The sequence below is a fragment of the Taudactylus pleione genome, unplaced genomic scaffold (assembly GCF_031769625.1).
Source record: "Taudactylus pleione unplaced genomic scaffold, aTauple2 ptg000638l, whole genome shotgun sequence".
Lineage (NCBI taxonomy): Eukaryota > Metazoa > Chordata > Amphibia > Anura > Myobatrachidae > Taudactylus > Taudactylus pleione.
The window spans coordinates 1,656,798-1,680,949 of NW_028285040.1; the positions used below are offsets into that span (position 1 = coordinate 1,656,798).

General features: G+C 44.3%; 1 protein-coding gene across 4 annotated transcripts; it reads right to left on the minus strand.

The window, feature by feature from the left end:
• Positions 1-1,500: 1,500 nt before the first annotated feature.
• Positions 1,501-23,615, minus strand: RNF4 (ring finger protein 4). Of its 4 annotated transcripts, XM_088454982.1 has the most exons (8): positions 23,526-23,615; positions 17,305-17,322; positions 10,162-10,285; positions 8,634-8,710; positions 8,430-8,439; positions 6,578-6,710; positions 3,985-4,036; positions 1,501-3,271 (listed from the first exon to the last, which is right to left on the minus strand). In XM_088454982.1, exons 3-8 carry the CDS (start codon positions 10,199-10,201, stop codon positions 3,122-3,124), a joined length of 462 nt encoding a protein of 153 aa, XP_088311108.1. In that variant the 5' UTR covers positions 10,202-10,285; positions 17,305-17,322; positions 23,526-23,615; the 3' UTR covers positions 1,501-3,121. The 4 variants fall into 4 exon arrangements, with proteins under 4 accessions (XP_088311108.1, XP_088311106.1, XP_088311107.1 ...); XM_088454980.1 differs by lacking the exon at positions 17,305-17,322; XM_088454981.1 differs by lacking the exon at positions 17,305-17,322 and having other exon boundaries at positions 23,508-23,615.
• Between the last annotated feature and the right edge of the window lie 537 nt (positions 23,616-24,152).

Genomic DNA, 24,152 nt, shown 5'->3' on the forward strand with positions numbered 1-24,152 from the left:
GTCCCCATGGGGGGGTGCCTAGCCCTAACCTCCCAGGGGGGGGGGGGTGTGCCTAACCCTAAGTCTCCCACCCCCCCACCCCCCGCGGCTGTCCGCTGCGGCTCGATCGGGATGCCGGGCGCCGGTCTCCCGACGTCGGTAAAATGACAGGCATCTAGATTTAGATGCCAGTTAATCGTCCCTAATCGGGATAAAAATGTCTGGAAGCCGGCGGTCGGTATTCCGTCCGCCGGCTTCCTGAACGTATACCTTGCGAGTATCCATCAGACTGTATTCATAACTTCTATACAGCCATTAGTAGAACTGGTCTAAACGAGAAAGAGCTTTAGGAAGGCCTAAAGCTTCTGCCATTCTCCTAACCACAATCACTATTCGCAAGGGTTCCGTCCCCAATCTACAACACCCCAGTGATGTGACAAGGTCTACCTATGATACGAAAAATGTCCTATATTTGGGACTTTAGAACATACATCACTAAAGCCGGGTGCACACCGAACAATATGCTCTATGAGCGATACCGTTCAGTGTTGTCCCCTCACCTGCCGGACTCAATTTCGTTCCCGACGTTAACGATATCGTTCAGTGACGCAACCGACCACAGTACCCGACGATATTGTCAGGTTGGCCTGTATGTTCGGGTGACAGCAGACATAGTTAACGATCCACGGGAGCGTGCATCATTAACTTGTAAACACACGGACCAATATTGAACGGTATGAACGATAACCATATCGTTCACAATATCGTAGCATATGTATGCACCTTTAATGCAACTTTAGCATGAATGAGAGCTTTAGATGGACTGGCCTTCCAACATTTGTTCTACATCACAGAACTTAAGGCAAATACTGATTGCTAAAAGATATATTCCACTCCGACTGCCATCATATGCCCTGAAAATTAAAGCAAAAGTCACCCAGGAAATAAAGTAACTTTAAAATTAAATTCAGGAGTTCATATACCGATGACTGCACGAAAAGGTCTTGAAATTTAGAAAAATATGTTTAAATGTGAAGCTTGAAAATGGCGCTACTCAGCATTCACAATCTACAAAGCCCTCTTCATCCATTATAATGGGTCTTGTATGGACGATGACAATTACAATAATTACAATCTACTTGATTCAATTTTGATATAGTATTTACTGTGGTCCCAATATTTTTTGGATAATGTACTAATTGTAATAGCTGAAGGTGTGAACATATGCCTCACTCCCACCATGTAGGTACCCGACTTTAGGTTGCATGCATAGTAATGCTAATCGTGGTGCATTATCCTGTGTATTGGTTAAAAAAAAAAAAAAAAACCCACACAATTATGTTGTCCACTACAGCTAATCAAATTTTTGCTGCCATTTTCCTTGTGCAATTTACAAAGTGATAGACATCTGCTGACTGGTTCCTGTGGGCAACACTTTTATAAATTCCTCCAATGTTAACCTTGTGAGGATAGCTGCGAGATTTAAATAATTCACAGCTTTCAAATATATTACAAAAAAAAAAAATTAGAAATTCTCCTTTAATAAATGTACTGTTAATTATTTTCCCCCACACAAAACATTGCGGAAGAACCACACCAGGAAGTGTACATTGTCCAGCAGGATTTACAGAGATATTTTAGAAAAGAAGTGGAATAACAGTGGACACAGACTGCCAAAAGACAAGTTCAATGGATAAGAGGATAATATAGTTTGACTTTGTACACAACAGTTACAGAAATTCTAACAAACAGTAAAAGGCAAAATAATCTTATAAATTTATTAAAAAAAAAAAAAAAAACCCATATGGCTGTCTGAGACCTAAATAAGTCACAGATCTGAAAGTTAAGAAGTTAGTATTCCTTATAGCACCCTCTGTCCAAAACACAATGGAAACATTCCTTTTGACAGCTAAACTAACAGGAGAATTCAATGTGGGCCCGTTAAAATTAGCTTCTAGGATTCAATTGCAAAATACTACTACGTGGGTTATCAGGGTAAGAAAGCCTCACTTATTTTTACTCATGAGCTTTAGAAGTGCAATAAGAAAACAAGAAAGGTCTTCCTACTGTAATAACCCTGTATGTCCACAACAGAACCTCGTAGCCAATTGAACATGCCGTTATGAATTAACTAGGAACCAATTATAGGCATGAGGTGGTCTGTGCCTCAGTTAAGTCACTGGTTCCTACTGATAATTGCTTAACAAAATGGGTGCTTCCTCTGCAGGTAGACCATGGGTAAACTTTAACAGACTAATGATGTGTTTTACAATGGATTAAAGTTGTGTAAGAGAAATTGTTAAAGCGCTACTGGTTCTAGAAAGCTACAAAAAGGATGCACATCTTATGAAGACTAGGTTAAATATTTATACTTAATTTAACTTTCAATTTAATTTATTTCTCAATTTAAATTAATCTTTGTCAACTCTTTCCAAAAAAAATAAATCCTATGGATGGCTATTAAGACAAAAAGACATGTGATACGTTTGCTATTTAGCATAAATGAAATTCAATTGAGAGCTTTCAGGTTAATTATTACTGTAGGTCAACACACTTTAACGCAACCAGGGTATAATCGCCATTTTCAGAAGGTGCACCAAATACAATGCAGGGAATTCCCGTAAGTCGGACAGGTTTCTGAATAGAAATTTATACCTGAAGATAATACATAGTTGTGGCAGCATAAACCTCTTTCTGTGGTTACAAAATGGATTTGCAACATGCTAGCACCTACATCCAAGGGCAGACAAGTTGTTACAAAGTCTACAAGGAAATAAGAAACCTCTTGAGGACTTAGGCAGTCGTGGGGAATCTGCTGCGTAGTTGCAGTAAAGAGATTTGAGTGTCCAAAATGCCAACAATTCATGGAAGCAAAACACAAATAAAATAGAAAAGTGCTGTTTATATAGTGATATGATTGTAAATTCCTCATTTCTGTACAACGTCCATTGTCAGTCACTGGCATCAAAGCAGGAATAAAGGGTGAATAACTTCAAATAGAAAATTTATTTGTCCCTTCAACATAAACCTCCATTTCCACATCAGCTTTAATACAACTCTCTCTATACGGGGCGAGAGTCGGGGCGTTGGCGTGGACGCTGGCGTAGGGTATTGCATATGTAGGCAAACTTTTCTGAACTGGTCATATGTAGATCGGGTGATACTGTTTGTGGTTCAGTTTCTTTCTACATGTTGGACAGGAGGTAGCATTCTTGAGGGCGTCACGAAGGCACTGGCTGCAGAAAATATGGCCGCATTTGGTAGATACAATAAGACGTCCACTCTGTGTAATCTAGAAGAAATTCAACAAGCCGCAGTTATGTATGGAAACATAACTAATGGTGGAACCAAAGCGGAACGTAAAACAGTTATTGGCTCATTGCACGAAAAGCTGCTGGTAGTTATATCAGATGCTGATTTAGGGGGCACCTTGACAATTACCTGTATTTTACCCGGCTGCTTTAGCTCTACAGTGCGGTCTCGGAGGTAACACATCCCTGTGACTTCTTTCAGGGGGAACCGACAATTTCGTTATTCAGAAATACTACTCTTATTTTACTTGTAATCTGAGTTTTTCCAGATAAAAAGATTGGGAAAAAAACCAGAGCAATAGAAAAAGGCTATGCCTCAAGACATGGTGTCACCCAAACAGACACCTTGACACTCAAACGGTTCAAAGTAGGAGAAAATATGACCATGGGTAGAGTTAGACCGGGGTGGTACACCTGTCAATCTGTAACGTGGGTTCTAAGGCGCTCAGGAGGGACAGAAACCTCCTGGGGAGCAAATAATAAATAGTCCCTTTTTTTTCCATTATCGTTTCTAGAAAACATTCAATACATCATGTGAGGTTAACTCACCAATTTACTTTCACTTACTCTCCCCCAGCCCTCCCCCCTAAATCCCATCCCCCAAATTTTTTTTTTAGCATTTTTGGTTTTCTGGTTGTTATAAACTAATGAACTTGTGAAGACTGTGAGCTTGTACACAAACGCTGGAACTCACCTCAGAGTAGCCATCCAGACAGATTGGACAACGAACATCTCCGGCAGATGACCTGTAGAGACAAAATGACAGAAGATAAAGATGATGAGCAAAACAAATAACAAAAGCTACAGAAGTAATAAACCATTTCATTAACAAAAAAAACCAAAAAAACTCAAGAACACTGTTCAATGACCTCTGCATTTATTATAAACTTATGTAAACCAATAAAGAAAAAACCACAAAAAGTGTTCAACAATAACAAAAAAAGGGGGTACAATGTAACCATGGGGCTTAGAGGCTCACGTAGGATATTGGGGAAGGGGGGGGGGTATCAAAAGTCCAGGAATGAAGATGTTTGTCCATGCAAGATGACGTTTTACCTCTTTCTGAGTCCCATTTTTTGGAGGGAAAAATCAGAACTCGGCGTGCAAACTCGAACCTATACGAGCGTGCACATCCCTAGTATGAAGGGTTGATATGTGCTACAGTTACCGCTTCCCTGCATGTAGAAATACATATGCTATATGCCCCCGTCAATATTGGTGTTGCTATCCCTAGGTAGGGCGGCAATGTATGAGTGGTCAGTGCCACTGACCGTTCCGACAAATGCAGCTATCGATTTCGTCAGCTCCAGGCGGTCGTAGATCAGAATCAGTCTCACAGTGTTTGTTTTCCCAAAGTTATTGTGAATAAAAATAAATAAATAACCCCTGAAATATAGCTATGCAGACAAAAGTGATTTACCATGCAAACCATTGCACACAAATTCCAAATGGCCACTAATGTGGTGGTTTCGTCAAGAACATTTTGTAGGGAGGCCCATGCACTTGCAGCTCTACAGAAACAAATGTTTTTATCAGGACAACACTGCCACCTGTCGTGTTTCCAGGGCGACGCTGGACTGGTATACAGAAAATTCCGTAACCCTGGATGGACTGGCCAGCTCAGAGTCCAGATCTTAACCCCATTGAGAACCACTGGGACAAATTCAACCAGACCTTCAGTGTCACAGTTGGCCACAGTAGTTATGGTGGAATGGCAGAACATACCGCCTGCTGTTATCCAGGAACTTGTGGACAGATTGCCAAGAATGTTGTCTGCAGTAATCACTGCACGTGGTGGACCTACAAAGTACCGACGTCAATAAAATCTTGTTGATCTACTTGCTGTCAGTGTCCAATCACTTTTGACTACACAGTGTACATACTATGAAAAGCTGCTTGTCTTCTCCCCAGCAGTGCCAAACGTGGTATTGTCATCCGTCACTGGGGAGAACGCACACAGTGTAAGCGCCAGCCCGGTGGCTGCAGATTCCTAATGTCTGAGAAGGGAGAAATGGAAAAGTGAACTGCAGCACAGAGGCGGTATAGTAGAGTGTGTGGGCCCCCTCCTCTCTGGCAGTGCAGTAGACTGACTTACTGCACAGGTGTCACATTCCCGAAGACTTCTCTACTGCGCAAAACACCGGGAAAACATACACGCCATTTTCCCAGTGATTTCTGCTCTTCTTCAGTGCCGGCCAACGCGGTACTCTGGGGAGGTAAGTGTAATTATGGGTGCAGGGTATGCGGAGAGAGCCCCCTAAACCCAGTGCGCACACCCTACACTCATGGTAGATATACCAATGCTGCCGAACCTCCAGGGCATGGTCTGTAAAGCATGGACGTATGGTTCCAATGTCCCCCAAATGGTTGCGAGAGGAAATCTACCCGGTTACTTCATATATAAAGTAACACAAAGTCAGTGGCTGAAGAGAGTATGTTGTGTAAAGCTGGTGTAGGAGGAGGCAGAATATCAGTAAGGACACAGATGCTGTGCTTTTCCTCCTAGTGCCTTTAATTGTTATTCTTTATCTAATTATTTCTTTAAGCCAGAAGTGTGCAGAGGACATGGGGACATGCTCTGTAGCTGCAAAGATATATTTACCATCGTCACAGAAAGGGGCTTTCAGGCAAGCTTAGAAGGGACTCATTACCAGGGAGTGGATTCACTAATTAGATGTAACAAAGCATTGGATGCCTTTTAGTGTAAGAATTGGCAGCTGTAATCGGTAAATACTATAATTGGAATGATTGATCAGGAAGTTAGCACAATTGTCATTAAGGCGTTTTTTAACCCCCCCCCCCCCCCCCCCCCCCGAGACTTAAAACTCACTGTCAGCTGCCTCTACGGAGTTTTTATTTTGCATTTAACACAACTCGGATGTAGGAGAAAACAAATTGTAAACAATGGTAATTAACTTTCATGGCCTTTCCCAAGAGCTCCCCATTAAATTCACCACCGGACTGCACAATGGTTAGTCTATGTTCAAGCAATCCAACATGTGTTTTTGTTATTCATGAGGAAAACTACGGAGGATGTTTTACTAACGTGTGTACTTGACAACGCATCGTCTCCAGCTGTCCTGCTGTGACAGGCAGCAAGTTACACACTTGGGTGAAAAGGAATTTTACCAAAGATACAAAACAAAAAGCATTTTAGAAAGTTGACAGTGCACTGTTGCATAGCAGTGTCCATCTGTACCCCCCTTGGAAGAAGAACAAACGTTAGTCTGAAAAAACAAAAACAAAAAACAGTTGGACCCTGCATCATACAAATAAAAAATCCAAACCGTGAGCCTGTGGACAGGGGGTCCCTGGATCTTCCGCCACTCACGAGCAGTTCTGCATCTCTCAAGTCCTCATCGTCACTGCTTAATATACAACTGGCTGATTGGGCAGCGTTCCCTCTCCCACTCTGGTGCTCTAAATGAAAGCAGTGCCACACAGCAAGACAGACGTTATTTTATGGGATACATTTCTATCAATCAAATGAGTAATAGAACAAAACAATCTTACATACAAGGTTCCATATACAGAGATTGTTGGTTATAAAAGCAAAAATAATCCAACAATACTGAAGAACAGGTATAACAAAGGCCTGGAGCTATGGCACTGTAAGAGCTGACACTGCAGGAGCAGGGCTTAATGAGGATCACAACTAATGACTTTACACAGCTAAAGCACACTTTCTCCATGTTTTCCTTATGCCCGTCAATGCCGAGCGTATTTTTTTCATTTTTGGGGCCTGGTCACCTGCCAACATCAATATCAGCCATTATATGTGCAGTAAACACACAAATTATAAACTTGTTTCTCCCTCAAGACTTTTACATTTTCCAAAAAATATTCAGAGTTAGGAGCAATTAGGTGTAATTTGCACCTTGGCTAAACCATGTTACACTGCAGGAATAGGGCAGAATTAAAATGTGCAAAGATTTATGGAGCATACACACGGTCAGATAAGTCAGATGAACGATTTTGCAAACGATTTGAACTACGAACGATTTTTGACTGCATTAAAATGACTGATAATCGTCCAAAACTGACTGCAAACACATCAGATGTCAGATATCGTTATCTGACCATCGAGAACGCGCATCGTTCAGACATGTCAGATTTTCTTTCAGATATTAACAATTGAACGATTTTTTAAATGGTTATCGTTCAGATCTGAAGAAAAATCTGACCGTGTGTATGCACCATAAAAGTTGGGGGAGTTTGTGTCCTAGTTTAAGTCTAAATATCAGTGTAAAAACAAATCTGTTCGCTACATGCAGAAACAACCAGTCTTTTACCTGCATGCAAAATAAATCATTCATTCTTACCACTTGCATTGTGACATGGTTTGTTTCTAACTCTGAATCAGGACCAAACATGTGTAGGAATAATATGACAGCTCAGCGAGGTATACAATTTTTATGGACAATTGACCGCATCAAATGAAAAGGACCCCTGTGCTTATAGATGCCAGGACTAGAACACCTCAATCTCTGGATTTCCCAATGCTTTCTGTTCCATAGAGTGTCATTGTCTGGTGATCAGATGGTCTGAAAGGGGTGACTTTACTTTTACAAAAGAGGGCGCAACTGAGGTGTCAGGATGGGCAAGATTGTGCATGTTAAGTGCCCCCCCTCCTCCACTGGATCTTCTACTATTTCTGCAATGCAGACTGACATGGTCTGATGATCACCAGACAATAACCACTAAGGGGTCACATCAATTAAAAGAGAGGACTCCCCCTTCCCTGAACTTATTTCTGCAGTGCAGGCATTTTCTCTGGTGATCACACAGGATCCCTCTCCTTCAAACTAAGGCTCCCCTGAGTCTGCGGGTGCCAGCACTGGGGTGATAATATATTAATAATGTATTTCCTATTTCCTGACTCGTAAAGTGTTGTCCCTGGAGGGGTCAGGGGTTGATGGCATCATCCCATTTCTGACGTAGTGATGTCATGAAGACCCATCACCTCTCTGGTGCAAGGAACGATATGAGGGAGAGACTTTCAGGTAAGTGATCCCCGACTTGAAGTGGTTTAAACAGAATGACCACCTTGGAGCATACCCCGAAAGTAATTTCTGCCAATTATTGTGACATCCTTGACTTCCAAGTAATTCAAAACACATGAATAAGAAATGGACTCACCTTCGACAATCTGGTCCCACATTCAGAGAACGGCAATAAAGAAAAGAAACAAAAATTACACGGTTAGGAGATGAATTTATTCATAATCTAGTCTTAGTTTTAGAATTCTTATTAAAATGATTTACATGGCCATTAGGTAGGATTAGAAGAGGTTATTACAGTTAGTAGCATTTGTTAGATAACAGAAACACAAGAGGAACTTACAACCACAGAATCATTGTGCGTTAAATCCACTACCACCGGTTCATAAGATTCGCAAGTCAGATCAACTACTTCTTCTCCTGTCCGAAAACAAACACGACCTCATATGATTTAGGATTTATTCATTTAGCAATGTAACTGTGATATCACGTCAAGCCTGATGTAAGGAACACGGGAAATGTTTGGCGATGGACAACACATCAGAGGACAGGAAAGGCTACATCAACAGACAGTATATTAGAGATTTGTGTTGAAAACAAAATCAATAAAACCCAGACAAGCAGCAGACAGTTGTGACCTCGAAAAAAAGAAATGACCACAAAATGACAATAGATAAAAACACAAAGCAATGCTGCAAGTCAGTCACACACAGACAGATCCGGTTGTAGGGCAAGAAAATAAAATAAATCACAGTACATTTGTCCCCATACACAGAGGGTATACACACCATACAGCACGAGACACTTGGCGAGACTGAGCCCCTCCAAGAGTCCAGTCTCTCTTTACATTTTGTATCTTCTACGTATTGCAGGTGAACACTACTCAAAGTGTACTAAAGACAGCGTGCTGCGACTTTAACCACATGGGAATTGGGGGGGGGGGATTCAATCCAGCAAGAGTTTGCCAAGCTCCCGGGACGAGCGCCCGTAGCCATTCAATTGCCCGCATTGCGACTAATGCCTGGGACTTAGACGAACATTTTTCGGACGCATTGCTGTTATCACATGTGATGCTGTCCCAAGAACAGATTTCTACTCGCATTTTAGGAGGGGGCGCGCAATAATCCGCTAGTTGTGGAATTACAGCACGGGCAACTGAATAATTTCAGGCCCTCATCTTGGGAGCTTAAACTCACACTTAATTGATTTTACTTCATAGTTTTCTCATATATATATATATATATATATATATATATATATATATATATATATATACACAAAGTTGCAGATGAAGCACATCGTAACTTGGCGTTAAGAACAAAAAAGCCGCGGCATCGTAGCACTGCGTATAGAGATTCAGGGGTCTATTTACTAAGCAGTGTTAGGAGACAGAGTGAAAAGTGATAAGGTGCCAGCCAATCAGCTCCCAACTGCCATGTCACAGGCTGTGTTTGAAAAATGACAGTTGGGAGCTGATTGGCTGGCACCTTATCACTTTTCACTCTGTCTCCTAACACTGCTTAGTAACTAGACCCCTCGGACTCATTCGCATACAGATGTACAAGTGTAGAATATCACATTGATCAGTGTCATCTAGTACAGTAGTTTTGTCGCTTTCAGTTCTTTTATTTATGTGAATAGAACGCACATTTTAAGCGAGAAAGACGCTCTGCGTGGCTGAGTCGCCCAGAAATGGCACATCGAGGGGAGCGGTTTGACGTGACCGAAGATAGACAGCTGTAAGGTACATAAAGCTGTTCGGCACACTGAGCTGCTAGGCCACTTCCAGTAATGGACTGCACGCACAGGATGAGGGAAGTCATCGTCTGACCAGAATGCAGGGCCAGAATTAGGAACAGGCTAATACATACCGCTTTCCTCTAGTTCTATGGGTTCTGTCACAGCCGACATTGTGCTGGCAGTATTTGCACCTCTCTTCCTTTTGTGGGAAGTTCTCAATTTGCCAGATTCTGATCCCTTACGTTTCCTCTGAGCCTAACAAGGGGGGGAAAAAAAAGCCAACTCTTCAAATTCTTTAAAACAAAACATGGTATGAATGTGCACCTTTATACTGAAGAGCAAACACATGCATTACATCAGTAATTACCATTCCAACTAGACAAGCAGCCAGCCAGCAAATTGTCCGAACCTCATTCTAGAGAGTACGGGATGCGGACATTTGGGTTCCCAGCGGTCAGAATCCCGACACCGGCATCCCAACTGGGTTACAATCCTAACGGGTAAATATCCCTGCCCTATCCCCTAAAATAAAAACCCTCCCGCTAGTGCCTAACCCTAACCCTCCCCCTAGTGCTTATCCCTAACCCTCTCCCTAACCCCACTACTTACCATTGAGAAGCCTGCGCAAGAAATCTGACTGGTGATGGGATTCCGAGCGCCAGCATCCCAAGAGCCGGGATTGTGACTACATCCCATTCTATCCTTGTGTACTATACCTAGAGCTAATGTATCTTCTGCTGTAGATTAGACTGATCAGAAGTCAGTGAAAATATGTGGCTACATAAAAAATCCACATGTAATGCAAGTCAAGAAACTTCTTGGACTTCTCACATTCTAAAACGGCCATTAATGCATTGCCAATGGTGGGAAACAACAATAGTTCATGCCAGTCGATGGAAGGTGTAGGGCGGAGAAAGGGGATTCCTTGTACAGGAAAAGAAGAAGTCTCAATTTCATTTTTGAGCAGCGCGATTTTTGTGGTGAGACAAAGGGGCAGTGACTGGGCATTTACAAGGGCGACCCTTGCTTTGTGAAAGAGTGCCGAGCTGGAACAGAACGAATCTAATCTTGTACTTATTTATGAGACACGTTTCGAGCTCTACTTCGACAGTTGAGAACACTCAGGATCTCTTGAAAGAGGGGAAGAGTATGGGCGCAAAAGAAAAGAATGAGCTCTGCACATCGACGACATTGTGCAAATATCCTTCACACAGCGTTAGATTTTATTTTCTATCACACTATTGGAAAGATATACAATGTTTTTCTATTCTTGATTAAATAGGTATATATAGATCTATATATCCTGCAGCAGGTTGCCATATTAGATGAGAAATGCTTCTCTAACATCAATCTGAGAAAATATACCAAGTAATTGACTGTGCGGAACCAGACAAAAGATTACAGCCAGTCATGTCACAGCAGCTTAAATGACTGAAATATACCGACTCCTTGTAAAGGAGCTCCCACTTTAACAGAGCTACAATTGAATGTCAGGGCAACACAGAACATGTATGTCACCTACCAGAATGCTTTATACATGAGCTTCTAGACCAGTGGTAGGCAATGTACAGCATTCCAGTTGCTGTGAATCTTCACATCCCAGCATTAGCCGTCACAGATTTGCTGTGCTAAAACTATGGAATGGCATGCTGGGATGTATAGCTTCACAGCAACCGGAGTGCTGTACATTTCCTACCCCTGGTCTAGACTGAGCGATTTAGTGGTTCATTACAGAGTATGAAATTATGAAGAGTATTTTTTTTTATTAAACTTGATTTTACCCCTGGGCTTGACAAATCCCAGGGGCCAGGTTGCCATGGCTACCAGATTTTGCTGCCTGGCTACCATATTTTGCAGTGAGGGAGGAAGCAGATCCTCATCAGCTCCCGTGGAGATTCGTGCCTATAGTATTGCGGCGTTCATTTCATACACAGGAGTGCATGGCTACCAGATTTTGCTGCCTGGCTACCATATTTTGCAGTGAGGGAGGAAGCAGATCCTCATCAGCTCCCGTGGAGATTCGTGCCTATAGTATTGCGGCGTTCATTTCATACACAGGAGTGCATGTGCTGAGTGTCGCCTGCTGTGACTGCTGTGCCTCTGTCTGTCCTGGCCTGCGATGACTCCTCCCCTTCATCCTGGCCTGCTCTAACTCCTCCTCTCCATCATGGCTTGCGCTGACCCCTGCTGTCCAGCTCAGTCTACGCTGTTCCTCCTGCATGTCCCGGCTGTCTGCTGTCTCCTATCTCTGGTGCATAGAGCTTTCCGGTAATAGGGTCTATGCATGGCCAGGGATTGTTATTATATCCATTCAACTGTGACCATTTTGTGGACTAGTATAGTGTGTATAACACACAGAGCTGTGCTCCTTACTCACTCCTGTAATTTTTTTGGGGGGTGGGGGACAGTGATTTGGCTCACACACTTTCATCCTGGCTCCTAGTTTTTTAGAAAAATGTGTCAAGCCCTGTTTTACCCAAAGCTAACATTTTAAAATGTGGGGTGGAAATAACCATTGAGGAGATTCAATTGTTTTTAGCACAGAGATAATTAATGGGTGCCAGTCGGCGCAATTCAATTGTTTTAGGCTCCCATTAATTAACGTGCTTGTCACGCCTCATTAGACTGGGTTTAGCTACGTAAAACGGCTAAACTCATTTAAGTTCTTGTTAGAGCGTCCAAACCACGGAATTGTCGCACATTTCTGCTCGCCACCTCAGCAGGGTGCGAGCAGCAATGTGTCTACCCGTGGCTATTCAAGCCCATTAGTGTCAGCCGCGGATGAAACCAACTGAATTGCCCCTTATGACTGTTACCTAGAAACACTGAGGACCGTGCATACCTTGCTAGCCATTCACTTGAACGGGCACAGAAGCTACATTAGTTTATATTTTAATGATGCGTTTATTTCTCTTACATGTTTTCTTAAATTCTTGTGAAGATATTTCCGTAATGAAATCTGCAAACCAAATCTTCAGTCAACGACTGGCTAAACACTGTTCCCTCCCATTAGATGAACAAATAGTAATCCCACTTATATCCACCAACGGGTTGGCTACAGGATGTTGGCGCTCAAGATCTTGGCGGTCAGAACCCAAACACTGGCACATGCAGGTACGTATCTTAACCCTCATATGCTGCCATCTGTATTTTGTTTTCCCCTATTTCAATACACAGTTAATGTTATGGTTACATTTTCCCACTATACCATGCCATCATACACCTTATGCTGGGCATACAATATAAGGGTTGCTCCAGAGTAAGAGGGGAAATAGGAGGTGTAATAATAAGAGTTTACAAGTGTAAAAAATCCCTATTACTTTTAAGCAGTAGCGGCTCCAGAGGTGGGGCTGCAGCAAAGTCCAAATTTCAAATAGGGGAGCCCCACCAACTGCCACCCCAAACATCGCCGGTCAGGACTCACTGGTAATTAGTGTGACTCCCCGCTTTGAATTTTGGACTGTGCTGCAGCCACCACTGCTTTTAAGTACATTATACAGCAGAAAACAGGAAGAAACAAAATATGGCCTAGTGCAGTAATATAGCCTTATTTATCTCCATGTTATATTGTCTAATGCCGGGCATACACGGATAGAATGTCTGCTGGTCTGACACATTTTATCTCTTTGGCAGCCGGACACCCAGCAGATAGTGGCCATACAGTGGGAATCAGTATCAAATACTGCCGGCCGCATGGCCGGCGTTTCAATTCCCGGCAGCGCCTGGCCGGCAAAAGCAGAGTTCCCGGCAGCGGAAGCCCGACAGCGCAGGAAATCCCGATCATCGCTAATGTAAGTATAACCTAACCCCCTAACCCTCCTCCTTAGGGGGTGCCTAACCCTAACCTCCCCTCCAAGTGCCTAACCCTAACCCCCCCCTTCCCCGCTGCCTAACCCTAAGTCCCCCGGGGGGGTGCCTAACCCTAAGTCCCCCCCCCGGGTGTCCCCCCCCCCCCCCTGCAGCTGTCTGCTCGCGGTGCCGGGCATCCCTTCGATCAGGATGCCGGGCGCCTGTCTCCCGGCGTCGGGGGAAATGACAGGCGTCTAGATACAGACGCCTGGCATTTCACCCTCGCTGGGATATGACAGTCGGGAAGCCGGCTGTCGGTATTAAGGCAGCCGGTTTCCCGATTGTATACCATACAGTGTGAGATATGTAACAGCGTATTGGCCACAATATCTGCTTTCCTCACCTGGGGAGGAGACCTTTCCCGGTTCCTCCCCTGTGAAGGAAGAGGTGCCAGCCAATCAGCTCCCAACTGTCATTTTTCAAACGCAGCCTGTGAGATGACAGTTGGCAGCTGATTGGCTGGCACCTTATCACAGACTTATCACTTTTTTCACTCTGTCTCATAACACTGCTTAGTAAACTAGACACCTCAATCCTCAAGGCACCCTAAAAATCCAGGTTTTAAAGATATCCATGCTTGACCACAGGTGACTAAATTAGTACCTCAGTCAATCGTTTTTTGTGTGCTCAACTAGTGTTTCCTCTAAGGAGTTTCATCATTCTCAAGGGGCAAAACGCAGCCTGCTCTTTTAGCACCGCCTGCTAAAACAGCCTGCCCTGTGTCTTCTCTACCCGCGGGCCGCAGTGTCCCGCGGGTGGGAAAATTGAGGTGATCAATCTCCCCCGGGTGAATAGATGCCGTGCGTATGTGCCCTGCATCTTTTCCTTGTGAGGGGAGAGTTTGGGGGAAGCCCAGCACCTCTGTAAGTGCTGGGTATGCCCGGTAGAGTGACGAATTTGGGGCATGTACAGTACAGTATGCCACTAATGTGGTATTGTCAAAATTAATGCTTGCAGGATTTCCTCTCAAGAGATATTGTGCTTTGCTCTTCGTTCCAGATCCTTGATCAATAATTCTGACGACTCTTTCCAGGACTATAGTTTCTGTAGGCGGCACTGAAGAGTCACCGGGCATCTTAGCATTGTAGACTGGCATGTGTTATAATTGCCCAGTACCAAATGGTGAAGGGACAACCTAAGGTGAGCCTGCCAGCCCAGAGTCACCAAAGGAGCGACAGACATGTCTCTGGGGACAACCGGATGAGTAGCTGATAATGTGAACTGCCTATAAGGAAGGGACTCCAGAGTCATTTTTGATTCGGAGTCAGTATCCCACGCTTTGAGCCAGTGTTAATCATAGGTCTAAAAACAGAGGGACAAATACTGGCTGCATTAAGACCATCATCCAAGGTCACATAACCAAGGTACATGGTTATGTGACCTTGGATGATGCCTGTTGGCTATGGTCAACCATAGTCATTAATTCTGACCGTGCTTGCTGGAGTGAAAGACTACAGAAAACTGTCCTGGCCACTTACCAACAGTTTTGTTAAACGCAGAATAGGTCAAAGGGATGCTCCAGCACCAACACAAGTACACTTCAAATTGGATTTGCATTTGCTACATGAACCATCTTTAGTGAGGCATTATTAATAATAGGTATAGTTGTGATCTTAGACAATCGCAATAGAGGAATATCAACTTTGTTTTCTTCGGGTTCCGATTATTCCCCTACCCTCTACAACAGGGCTCGACAAAACCCGGGGGCCAGGTCGCCATGGCTACCAGATTTTGCTGCCTGGCTACTAGATTTTGCAGTCAGGGAGGAAGCAGATCCTCATCAGCTCCGGCGGAGATTTGTGCCTATAGTATTGCAGTGGTCATATCATGCACAGGAGTGCATGTGCTGAGTGTTGCCTATGGTGACTGCTGTGCCTCTGTTCGTCCCGGCCTGCGCTGACAACTCCTCTCCATCCTGGCCTGCTCAGATCCCTGCTGTCTGTCCCAGTCTACGCTCATCCTACTGTACGTCCCGGCTGTCTACTGTCTCCGGCTGCATAGAGCTCTCCGGTAGTAGGGTCTATGGTGTGACCACGAGGGGAGGGGGGTCGTCTTGTACTTTCTGGCACCATTATTTTATGTGAAATGTGGTCCATTGTTACTGGAAGGGGTGGAGCAGGGGAGCTGTGCAGAGTATGGCTCTCACTAAATCATCAATTTCCTGCATATGTTAATGGGAACTTCATCAAAATGTGAGAACTCCTCTACGTCAGCTATATCAGCATGCTCCTCCGAGGAAAGAGCAAGTCAGAATTTCACACGACTGAACCAGAGCCGAGTAATGCCGCTTGCTTGTACTAGCGAAACAGGAGGTTTTTAAAATCCTTTCCAAAGGAGAGAAACTGACTAAGCATTCTCCTCACATCCCAGGGCAATTTACAAGTTGATGGAGTTCAGCAATGGATTTGGCTAATGATATAGCCCAGACAGGCTCTCTCAGGTCGGTGACACCAAATGCAGGTGAACACAGCAGACGGACCTCAGTCTCACATGGCACGTCCTAGATTGCCCACTAGGTCATTTGGTGTGACACTTTTTTTTTTAATTTACATTATAAAAAGTCACTGAAGTCTCCGCACCAAAAGAGTCCGCTATCCTGTGAAGAGGACGATGAGAGGTAGCACGCATCATCAGTGACATTGAGGGTACACACTAGACGATGTGCCCATATCGTCTAGTGTGTACATTGCATAAATGCCTAGAGAGGGGACCTTAGGTACTGACTTGCTCTGCCTAGGGGATATATAGGGGAAAGAGCTCAGGCTTCACATGTATTTTCCTAAAGTGTCCAAAGATCCTGCACAAACCGCTCTACCTACATGGTCCTAGTGCCCGCCAATCGATAAAGAAAAATATAATGTAGAATTAAAAAATAATAGTTACTTGTATACCCAAAGCACAGAAATATTCTTTGCGAGATAACTTATACAGGAGGTATAACATGTGCATGGCCAGATGCACACATTCCATTCGCGCCGACACATCACAGTTCCAAACAGTACTTAAAGAGTAGTTCAAAATAGTACAGGATGTGGAGGTGCAGCGCTGCCCCCCATTAGCTAGCACGACAGATGCAAGCGCAGTATTATGCTGGAAAACATCCGTATATAAGGCACATCCTTTACTAGCTAAAACCAAATAGAACTAGCATCAAGCATACACAGGTCCCTCCAACAAACACTGGTATACGTCTATACAGATGCCATGGCTTTCCCTTACAGAACTGAGCCTGCTACATGCTCGGACACAAGTAATAATACTTACAGTGTTCATGACGGGCCTTCAATAGCAAGTTAGATAGACAAAAGTGAAAGGAAAAAAAAAAAAAAACACCCAAAGAGTGCAGAGGTAATAGGTTTCAGCCTCTCAGAGTGCAGTGCTGCCCATGTCTTAGCAAAATGACAGTACAAATTCCAGATTCTTACAAGGTTGCTCTTCCACACCTAGAAAGAGAGAAACCACCAGGACAGGGTTACTGACAGGTCATCATCAGGGCGTCATCAACAGCTGAACATGGCGCAAGGAACATGTAAGACAGCTAAACAGATACAGCAAAGATGGCTAGCCAGGAAATGAACAATACAGGATTCAAAGCCACAGACATGCCGCATGCATTAGTAGAGGACACCACCACCAACAAGAGAACAAAAACCACAAACCGTTTAGGCACCATAACTGTGGGTTGATCATGCTTCCATCACACCATCATCTTTCCCTAAAGTGGGTTTGCACTGCATTTAGGAACGCTACCCTGGGATCACCACCATTCACACCAGTGACAGGGTCCTTGCTATTAGATTGCTACAAAGAGATCCCAGCAGCTACAAAGGTTACTGCAGCGGAGATCATGTCTGTACTGGGACTCTGCTAAACAGAGCGAATGGAGGAAGTTGCAGGGGACGGTCTCCACCAAAGTACTATAATAAGTAAGGGGATTTCCATTTAGTACAATTTTTAAATTAAGTGAAAAACTCCTTTGAATATAATGAAACCTTCCTCCTGGGCACAACATAAACCATCTAAATTTACCTGCCTCACAGTGTACAAACATTTTCAAACCTCACTTAAGCCGCATACACACTTAACGATATGCTGCATGAGCGATATCGTTAAGTGTTTCCACTGCACTGCTGGGCTCAATGTCGTTAACAACATTGAGCACACACCCTGAACGATACCGCTCAGTGACGGCACCCTCCATCATCCCCGTACTTGCAGAACCTGACGATATCATTCAGTGATGGCACCCTCCATCATCCCCGTACTTGCAGAACCTGACGATATCGTTCAGTGATGGCACTCTCCATCATCCCCGTACTTGCAGAACCTGACGATATCGTCAGGTTGCCCTGCAAGCACGGGCGATGAAAGAGTTAACAATCCGCAGGAGCGTGCATCGTTAACGATGTCTTGCATACACACTGGACGATATTGAACGCGATGAACGATATCGTTCATGTCATCCAAAATATCGTCTAGTGTGTATGCGGCTTTAGGGGGGAAATCAATTGGCCCAGATACTTTTCGGGGGTGAAAAACGGGACCTTTCCTCATTTTGTAGGTTTTTTTAGGCAATTCAATTAGAGCTTGTTTTCTTTGCGCCTGAAAATGATCTGTTTTCATGGACGACTAATTATCGAGGATTGTTTTTCAGAGCCTGCTGAGGTCCCGAAAAAAAAAAAAATCCCCGATAAGTGCTGCAGACGGCTGCACTTTTGAGCTAATTGGATAGCCCCAGGAGATCAATTAAAGCGTAGCAATTAACCACGCGCCCCCCCCCCCCCCCCCCTTAGACCACATAACTATGGCTACAAAAGACATACTCTCCAAACCTCTCATTGTCAAGATCACAGATTATGTTAGGCTGCACCACAAAATCACTGTGGGCAGCGCAGTTTTATATCTTTCCTTATACTCAAAAAACCCAGAACGAGTCTGAAGTGAATCTACAACATAAACATGGCCTTAAGTACTAGGCTGGTGCCCCAGCTGTCTGTGTGTGACACATTAGGTACAGCTGAGAAACAAAGCAAAATAACAAAGCTTTTCCACTTTATCCATCAGGTGCTCCATTGGATACTACACACACACACACACACACACACACACACACACACACACACACACACACACACACACACACACACACACACACACACACACACACACACACACACACACACACAGATTAGATGCAGAATCTGACATTCGCCCTTTCACACGTGCATAACCTGTATTTTGTAAATGTGCTTGTTGCAAGTCATAGATGTGTGTCCTCATACATCATGCTACAGCCGCGCCAAACAGTCCCTCTTGGCGTACCAGGTCCTGTGCTGCTCTAGTGTTTCCGCTAGGCTGTTTTAGTGGGGTGCCACACCCTGCCCGATTTCAAAAGGGCAGAATGCGCCCCTGCCCCCCTTGGCGGTACCTCACTAAAACAGCCTGCCGCGTGCCGTTACCACTCGCGGGCCGCAGTGGCCCACCGGTGGGAAAAATATCGGTGCAGCGGTCACCGGCGGTGAATGTCGGGCGCACGCACTTAGCATCTATTCACAGAAACAGCAGCGCTTGGGGGCAGCCTGGCATGTCCCATTTTCTCGTTGCCACACCCCCTTTTCGGGCAGACCAAGAGTGAATACTATACCTTGCTAGTGTTGGCCCTTAATTTATGCAGAAAATGCGTCTTAGTCGCAACACGAGACTGTGCTGGTTAATTTGAAAGGCAACACTTGTATATCTGTATGCGTCTGAGTCTCTGAATCTATATACGACATGCTACAGTGCACTTTTTCCCACACCATGCTACTTATACAGACATACAAGTGTCACATATCAAATTAACAGCACAGTCTCCTGGTGCATCCTAGTCACATCACATTGCATTTGAGAGACTAGAAAGCCGGGCTTTCCTTCACTATCCTGCCCAAATAAAGCAGAAATGCAAATAGTACAATGTACCAGTCACCAGGACTTCTAAAGCTACATGTATGACTGTTGCTTAGTCCTGAAATGCTTATTATTCTTTTACTTGGTCTGTCTATTTGCTAGCAGTTCCCAACCTCTAATTCCAGAGGAATATGGACTTATTTAATAAAAAGTCAAATACTGTAATCCAGAGACCAACTAAACATAAATGAACGAAATAACAAAATATAACTGATGCAGGTTCCGTCTTCATACTGGGAGCTACTTACTGACTTGTGCTCACCGGGTTTGGTCTGATTTGCTGAGTGTAATAGATGTGTATTATGATCATGTACAGTGGTCAGGACATGTTGGGGTGTAGTGTCCTATGTTTGTATACAGTGTAATAGATGTGTATTATGATCATGTACAGTGGTCAGGACATGTTGGGGGGGTGTAGTGTCCTATGTCTGTATACAGTGTAATAGATGTGTATTATGATCATGTACAGTGGTCAGGACATGTTGGGGGTGTAGTGTCCTATGTCTGTATACAGTGTAATAGATGTGTATTATGATCATGTACAGTGGTCAGGTCATGTTGGGGGTGTAGTGTCCTATGTCTGTATAGGGTGTATTATGATCATGTACAGTGGTCAGGACATGTTGGGGGTGTAGTGTCCTATGTCTGTATAAAGTGTAATAGATGTGTATTATGATCATGTACAGTGGTCAGGACATGTTGGTGGGTGTAGTGTCCTATGTCTGTATAGAGTATAATAGATGTGTATTATGATCATGTACGGCAGTCAGGACATGTTGGGGGTGTAGTGTCCTATGTCTCTATAGGGTGTAATAGATGTGTATTATGATCATGTACAGTGGTCAGGACATGTTGGGGGTGTAGTGTCCTATGTCTGTATAAAGTGTAATAGATGTGTATTATGATCATGTACAGTGGTCAGGACATGTTGGTGGTGTAGTGTCCTATGTCTGTATAAAGTGTAATAGATGTGTATTATGATCATGTACAGTGGTCAGGACATGTTGGGGGTGTTGTGTTCTATGTCTGTATAGTGTGTAATAGATGTGTATTATGATCATGTACAGTGGTCAGGACATGTTGGGGGGGTGTAGTGTCCTATGTCTGTATACAGTGTAATAGATGTGTATTATGATCATGTACAGTGGTCAGGTCATGTTGGGGGGGTGTTGTGTTCTATGTCTGTATAGTGTGTAATAGATGTGTATTATGATCATGTACAGTGGTCAGGACATGTTGGGGGTGTAGTGTCCTATGTCTGTATAGAGCAGTGTTGGCTAACCTTGACACTCCAGCTGTTGTGGAACTATATATCCCAGCATGCCCTGCCATAGTTTTAGCATGCCCTAATAGCAAAACTGTAGCAGTGCATGCTGGGTTATGTAGTTCCATAACAGCTGGAGTGTCAAGGTTAGCCAACACTGGTATAGAGTGTAATAGATGTGTATTATGATCATGTACGGCAGTCAGGACATGTTGGGGGGGTGTAGTGTCCTATGTCTGTATACAGTGTAATAGATGTGTATTATGATCATGTACAGTGGTCAGGTCATGTTGGGGGGGTGTAGTGTTCTATGTCTGTATAGTGTGTAATAGATGTGTATTATGATCATGTACAGTGGTCAGGACATGTTGGGGGTGTAGTGTCCTATGTCTGTATAGAGCAGTGTTGGCTAACCTTGACACTCCAGCTGTTGTGGAACTATATATCCCAGCATGCCCTGCCACAGTTTTAGCATGCCCTAATAGCAAAACTGTAGCAGTGCATGCTGGGTTATGTAGTTCCATAACAGCTGGAGTGTCAAGGTTAGCCAACACTGGCATAGAGTGTAATAGATGTGTATTATGATCATGTACGGTAGTCAGGACATGTTGGGGGGGGTGTAGTGTCCTATGTCTGTATACAGTGTAATAGATGTGTATTATGATCATGTACAGTGGTCAGGTCATGTTGGGGGGGTGTAGTGTTCTATGTCTGTATAGTGTGTAATAGATGTGTATTATGATCATGTACAGTGGTCAGGACATGTTGGGGGTGTAGTGTCCTATGTCTGTATAGAGCAGTGTTGGCTAACCTTGACACTCCAGCTGTTGTGGAACTATATATCCCAGCATGCCCTGCCACAGTTTTAGCATGCCCTAATAGCAAAACTGTAGCAGTGCATGCTGGGTTATGTAGTTCCATAACAGCTGGAGTGTCAAGGTTAGCCAACACTGGTATAGAGTGTAATAGATGTGTATTATGATCATGTACGGCAGTCAGGACATGTTGGGGGGGTGTAGTGTCCTATGTCTGTATACAGTGTAATAGATGTGTATTATGATCATGTACAGTGGTCAGGTCATGTTGGGGGGGTGTAGTGTTCTATGTCTGTATAGTGTGTAATAGATGTGTATTATGATCATGTACAGTGGTCAGGACATGTTGGGGGTGTAGTGTCCTATGTCTGTATAGAGCAGTGTTGGCTAACCTTGACACTCCAGCTGTTGTGGAACTATATATCCCAGCATGCCCTGCCACAGTTTTAGCATGCCCTAATAGCAAAACTGTAGCAGTGCATGCTGGGTTATGTAGTTCCATAACAGCTGGAGTGTCAAGGTTAGCCAACACTGGCATAGAGTGTAATAGATGTGTATTATGATCATGTACGGTAGTCAGGACATGTTGGGGGGGTGTAGTGTCCTATGTCTGTATACAGTGTAATAGATGTGTATTATGATCATGTACAGTGGTCAGGTCATGTTGGGGGGGTGTAGTGTTCTATGTCTGTATAGTGTGTAATAGATGTGTATTATGATCATGTACAGTGGTCAGGACATGTTGGGGGTGTAGTGTCCTATGTCTGTATAGAGCAGTGTTGGCTAACCTTGACACTCCAGCTGTTGTGGAACTATATATCCCAGCATGCCCTGCCACAGTTTTAGCATGCCCTAATAGCAAAACTGTAGCAGTGCATGCTGGGTTATGTAGTTCCATAACAGCTGGAGTGTCAAGGTTAGCCAACACTGGCATAGAGTGTAATAGATGTGTATTATGATCATGTACGGCAGTCAGGACATGTTGGGGGGGTGTAGTGTCCTATGTCTGTATACAGTGTAATAGATGTGTATTATGATCATGTACAGTGGTCAGGTCATGTTGGGGGGGTGTAGTGTTCTATGTCTGTATAGTGTGTAATAGATGTGTACATACCTCCCAATATGACCCTCTCCAGGAGGGACACAAGGCTCTGTTCCTGGACTTCCTGGTAATGTATGATTGCGTCAGCTCTGGGGAAACACCTTTCTTATCAATTAACTAGTTCAACACAGGTGGCAGCAATCAAATTACCAGGGAGTCCAGGAACAGAGCATTGTGTTCCTCCTGGAGGAGGTCATGTTGGGAGGTATGTGTGTATAATGGTAATGGTAGTAATAGTATGGTTAGTGACAATGCTGACCAAGAAACAGGCCTTACAGGCAGGGGGAGGACGCTCCTAGCACTGGCCCTATAGGTGAAGGAGCATTAGTGACAGATGTCAGCAGATAGCACACATGACTAGATAAGGGAAATGCCTATATATATAGCGAACTCTATAGGGCCCCCTGTCACCTATACATCGCAATGACGGGTTACAGGGGTAGCTGGAAGCCTCCTGCCCCCATACACATACACAGTGGCCCGCTATGTGACCCCACAAACCTGCTCTCCGGCTCTCACCTAAGCGCCCTCTCGTCGGTCGCACTTTGTTCCGCTCACAACGCCGCCCCGAGCTCACCCATTCCCATTGGGCGCCAGAGACAACAACATCACTTACAAACTGCCTGTCTCCAATTTTCAATCTGTAACGTTTTCCGCTTCCGCGAAAGGAATTGTGGGGCTTGTAGTCTTCGGAAGACCGACGGCGCCAGTACCGCGCATGCGCCGAGCAGGAGCACCACGTGACGCTCCCTCGCTGTATAAATGCGTATAAGCAGCCACCACGGCGTCATTGTGTAATGTGTGTGTGTGGACTGTGCATGAGCAGGCAGGTATTTAACCTGTAATGTCTACAGCAGCAGCAGCCGCCAGGCCTAATGTCATGAAAATAAATAAATCGTTTTTCTTTATTATTACAGGAGTTTATTGGTTGTAGTCAGGGCTGGATTGGCCACCTGGCACTTCTGGCAAATGCCGGAAGGGCTGATGATCTCAGGGCAAGCTCGAGGAGGGCAGAAGTGTCCCCTTCCTCCACCCCCGCAGCTGGATTCATTATGTGAGCTCAGACAGAAGGGGTTGGCGGCTGTGAGCGCCGTATCTAGATGGCAGTGCACCCTGTGCAGCACCGCCGCCCCTCTCACTCCACCT

Bases quoted from the DNA above. Each gene is read 5' to 3' on its own strand.
- RNF4 (XM_088454979.1), bottom strand. The intron at 8,711-10,161 runs GTATGTATTAGC...GTTTTCGGACAG, and splicing joins CATAGAACTAGAGGAAAGCG to GAGAAGAAGTAGTTGATCTG. The intron at 4,037-6,577 runs GTTTGGATTTTT...TTGTCTCTACAG, and splicing joins CCCCTGTCCACAGGCTCACG to GTCATCTGCCGGAGATGTTC.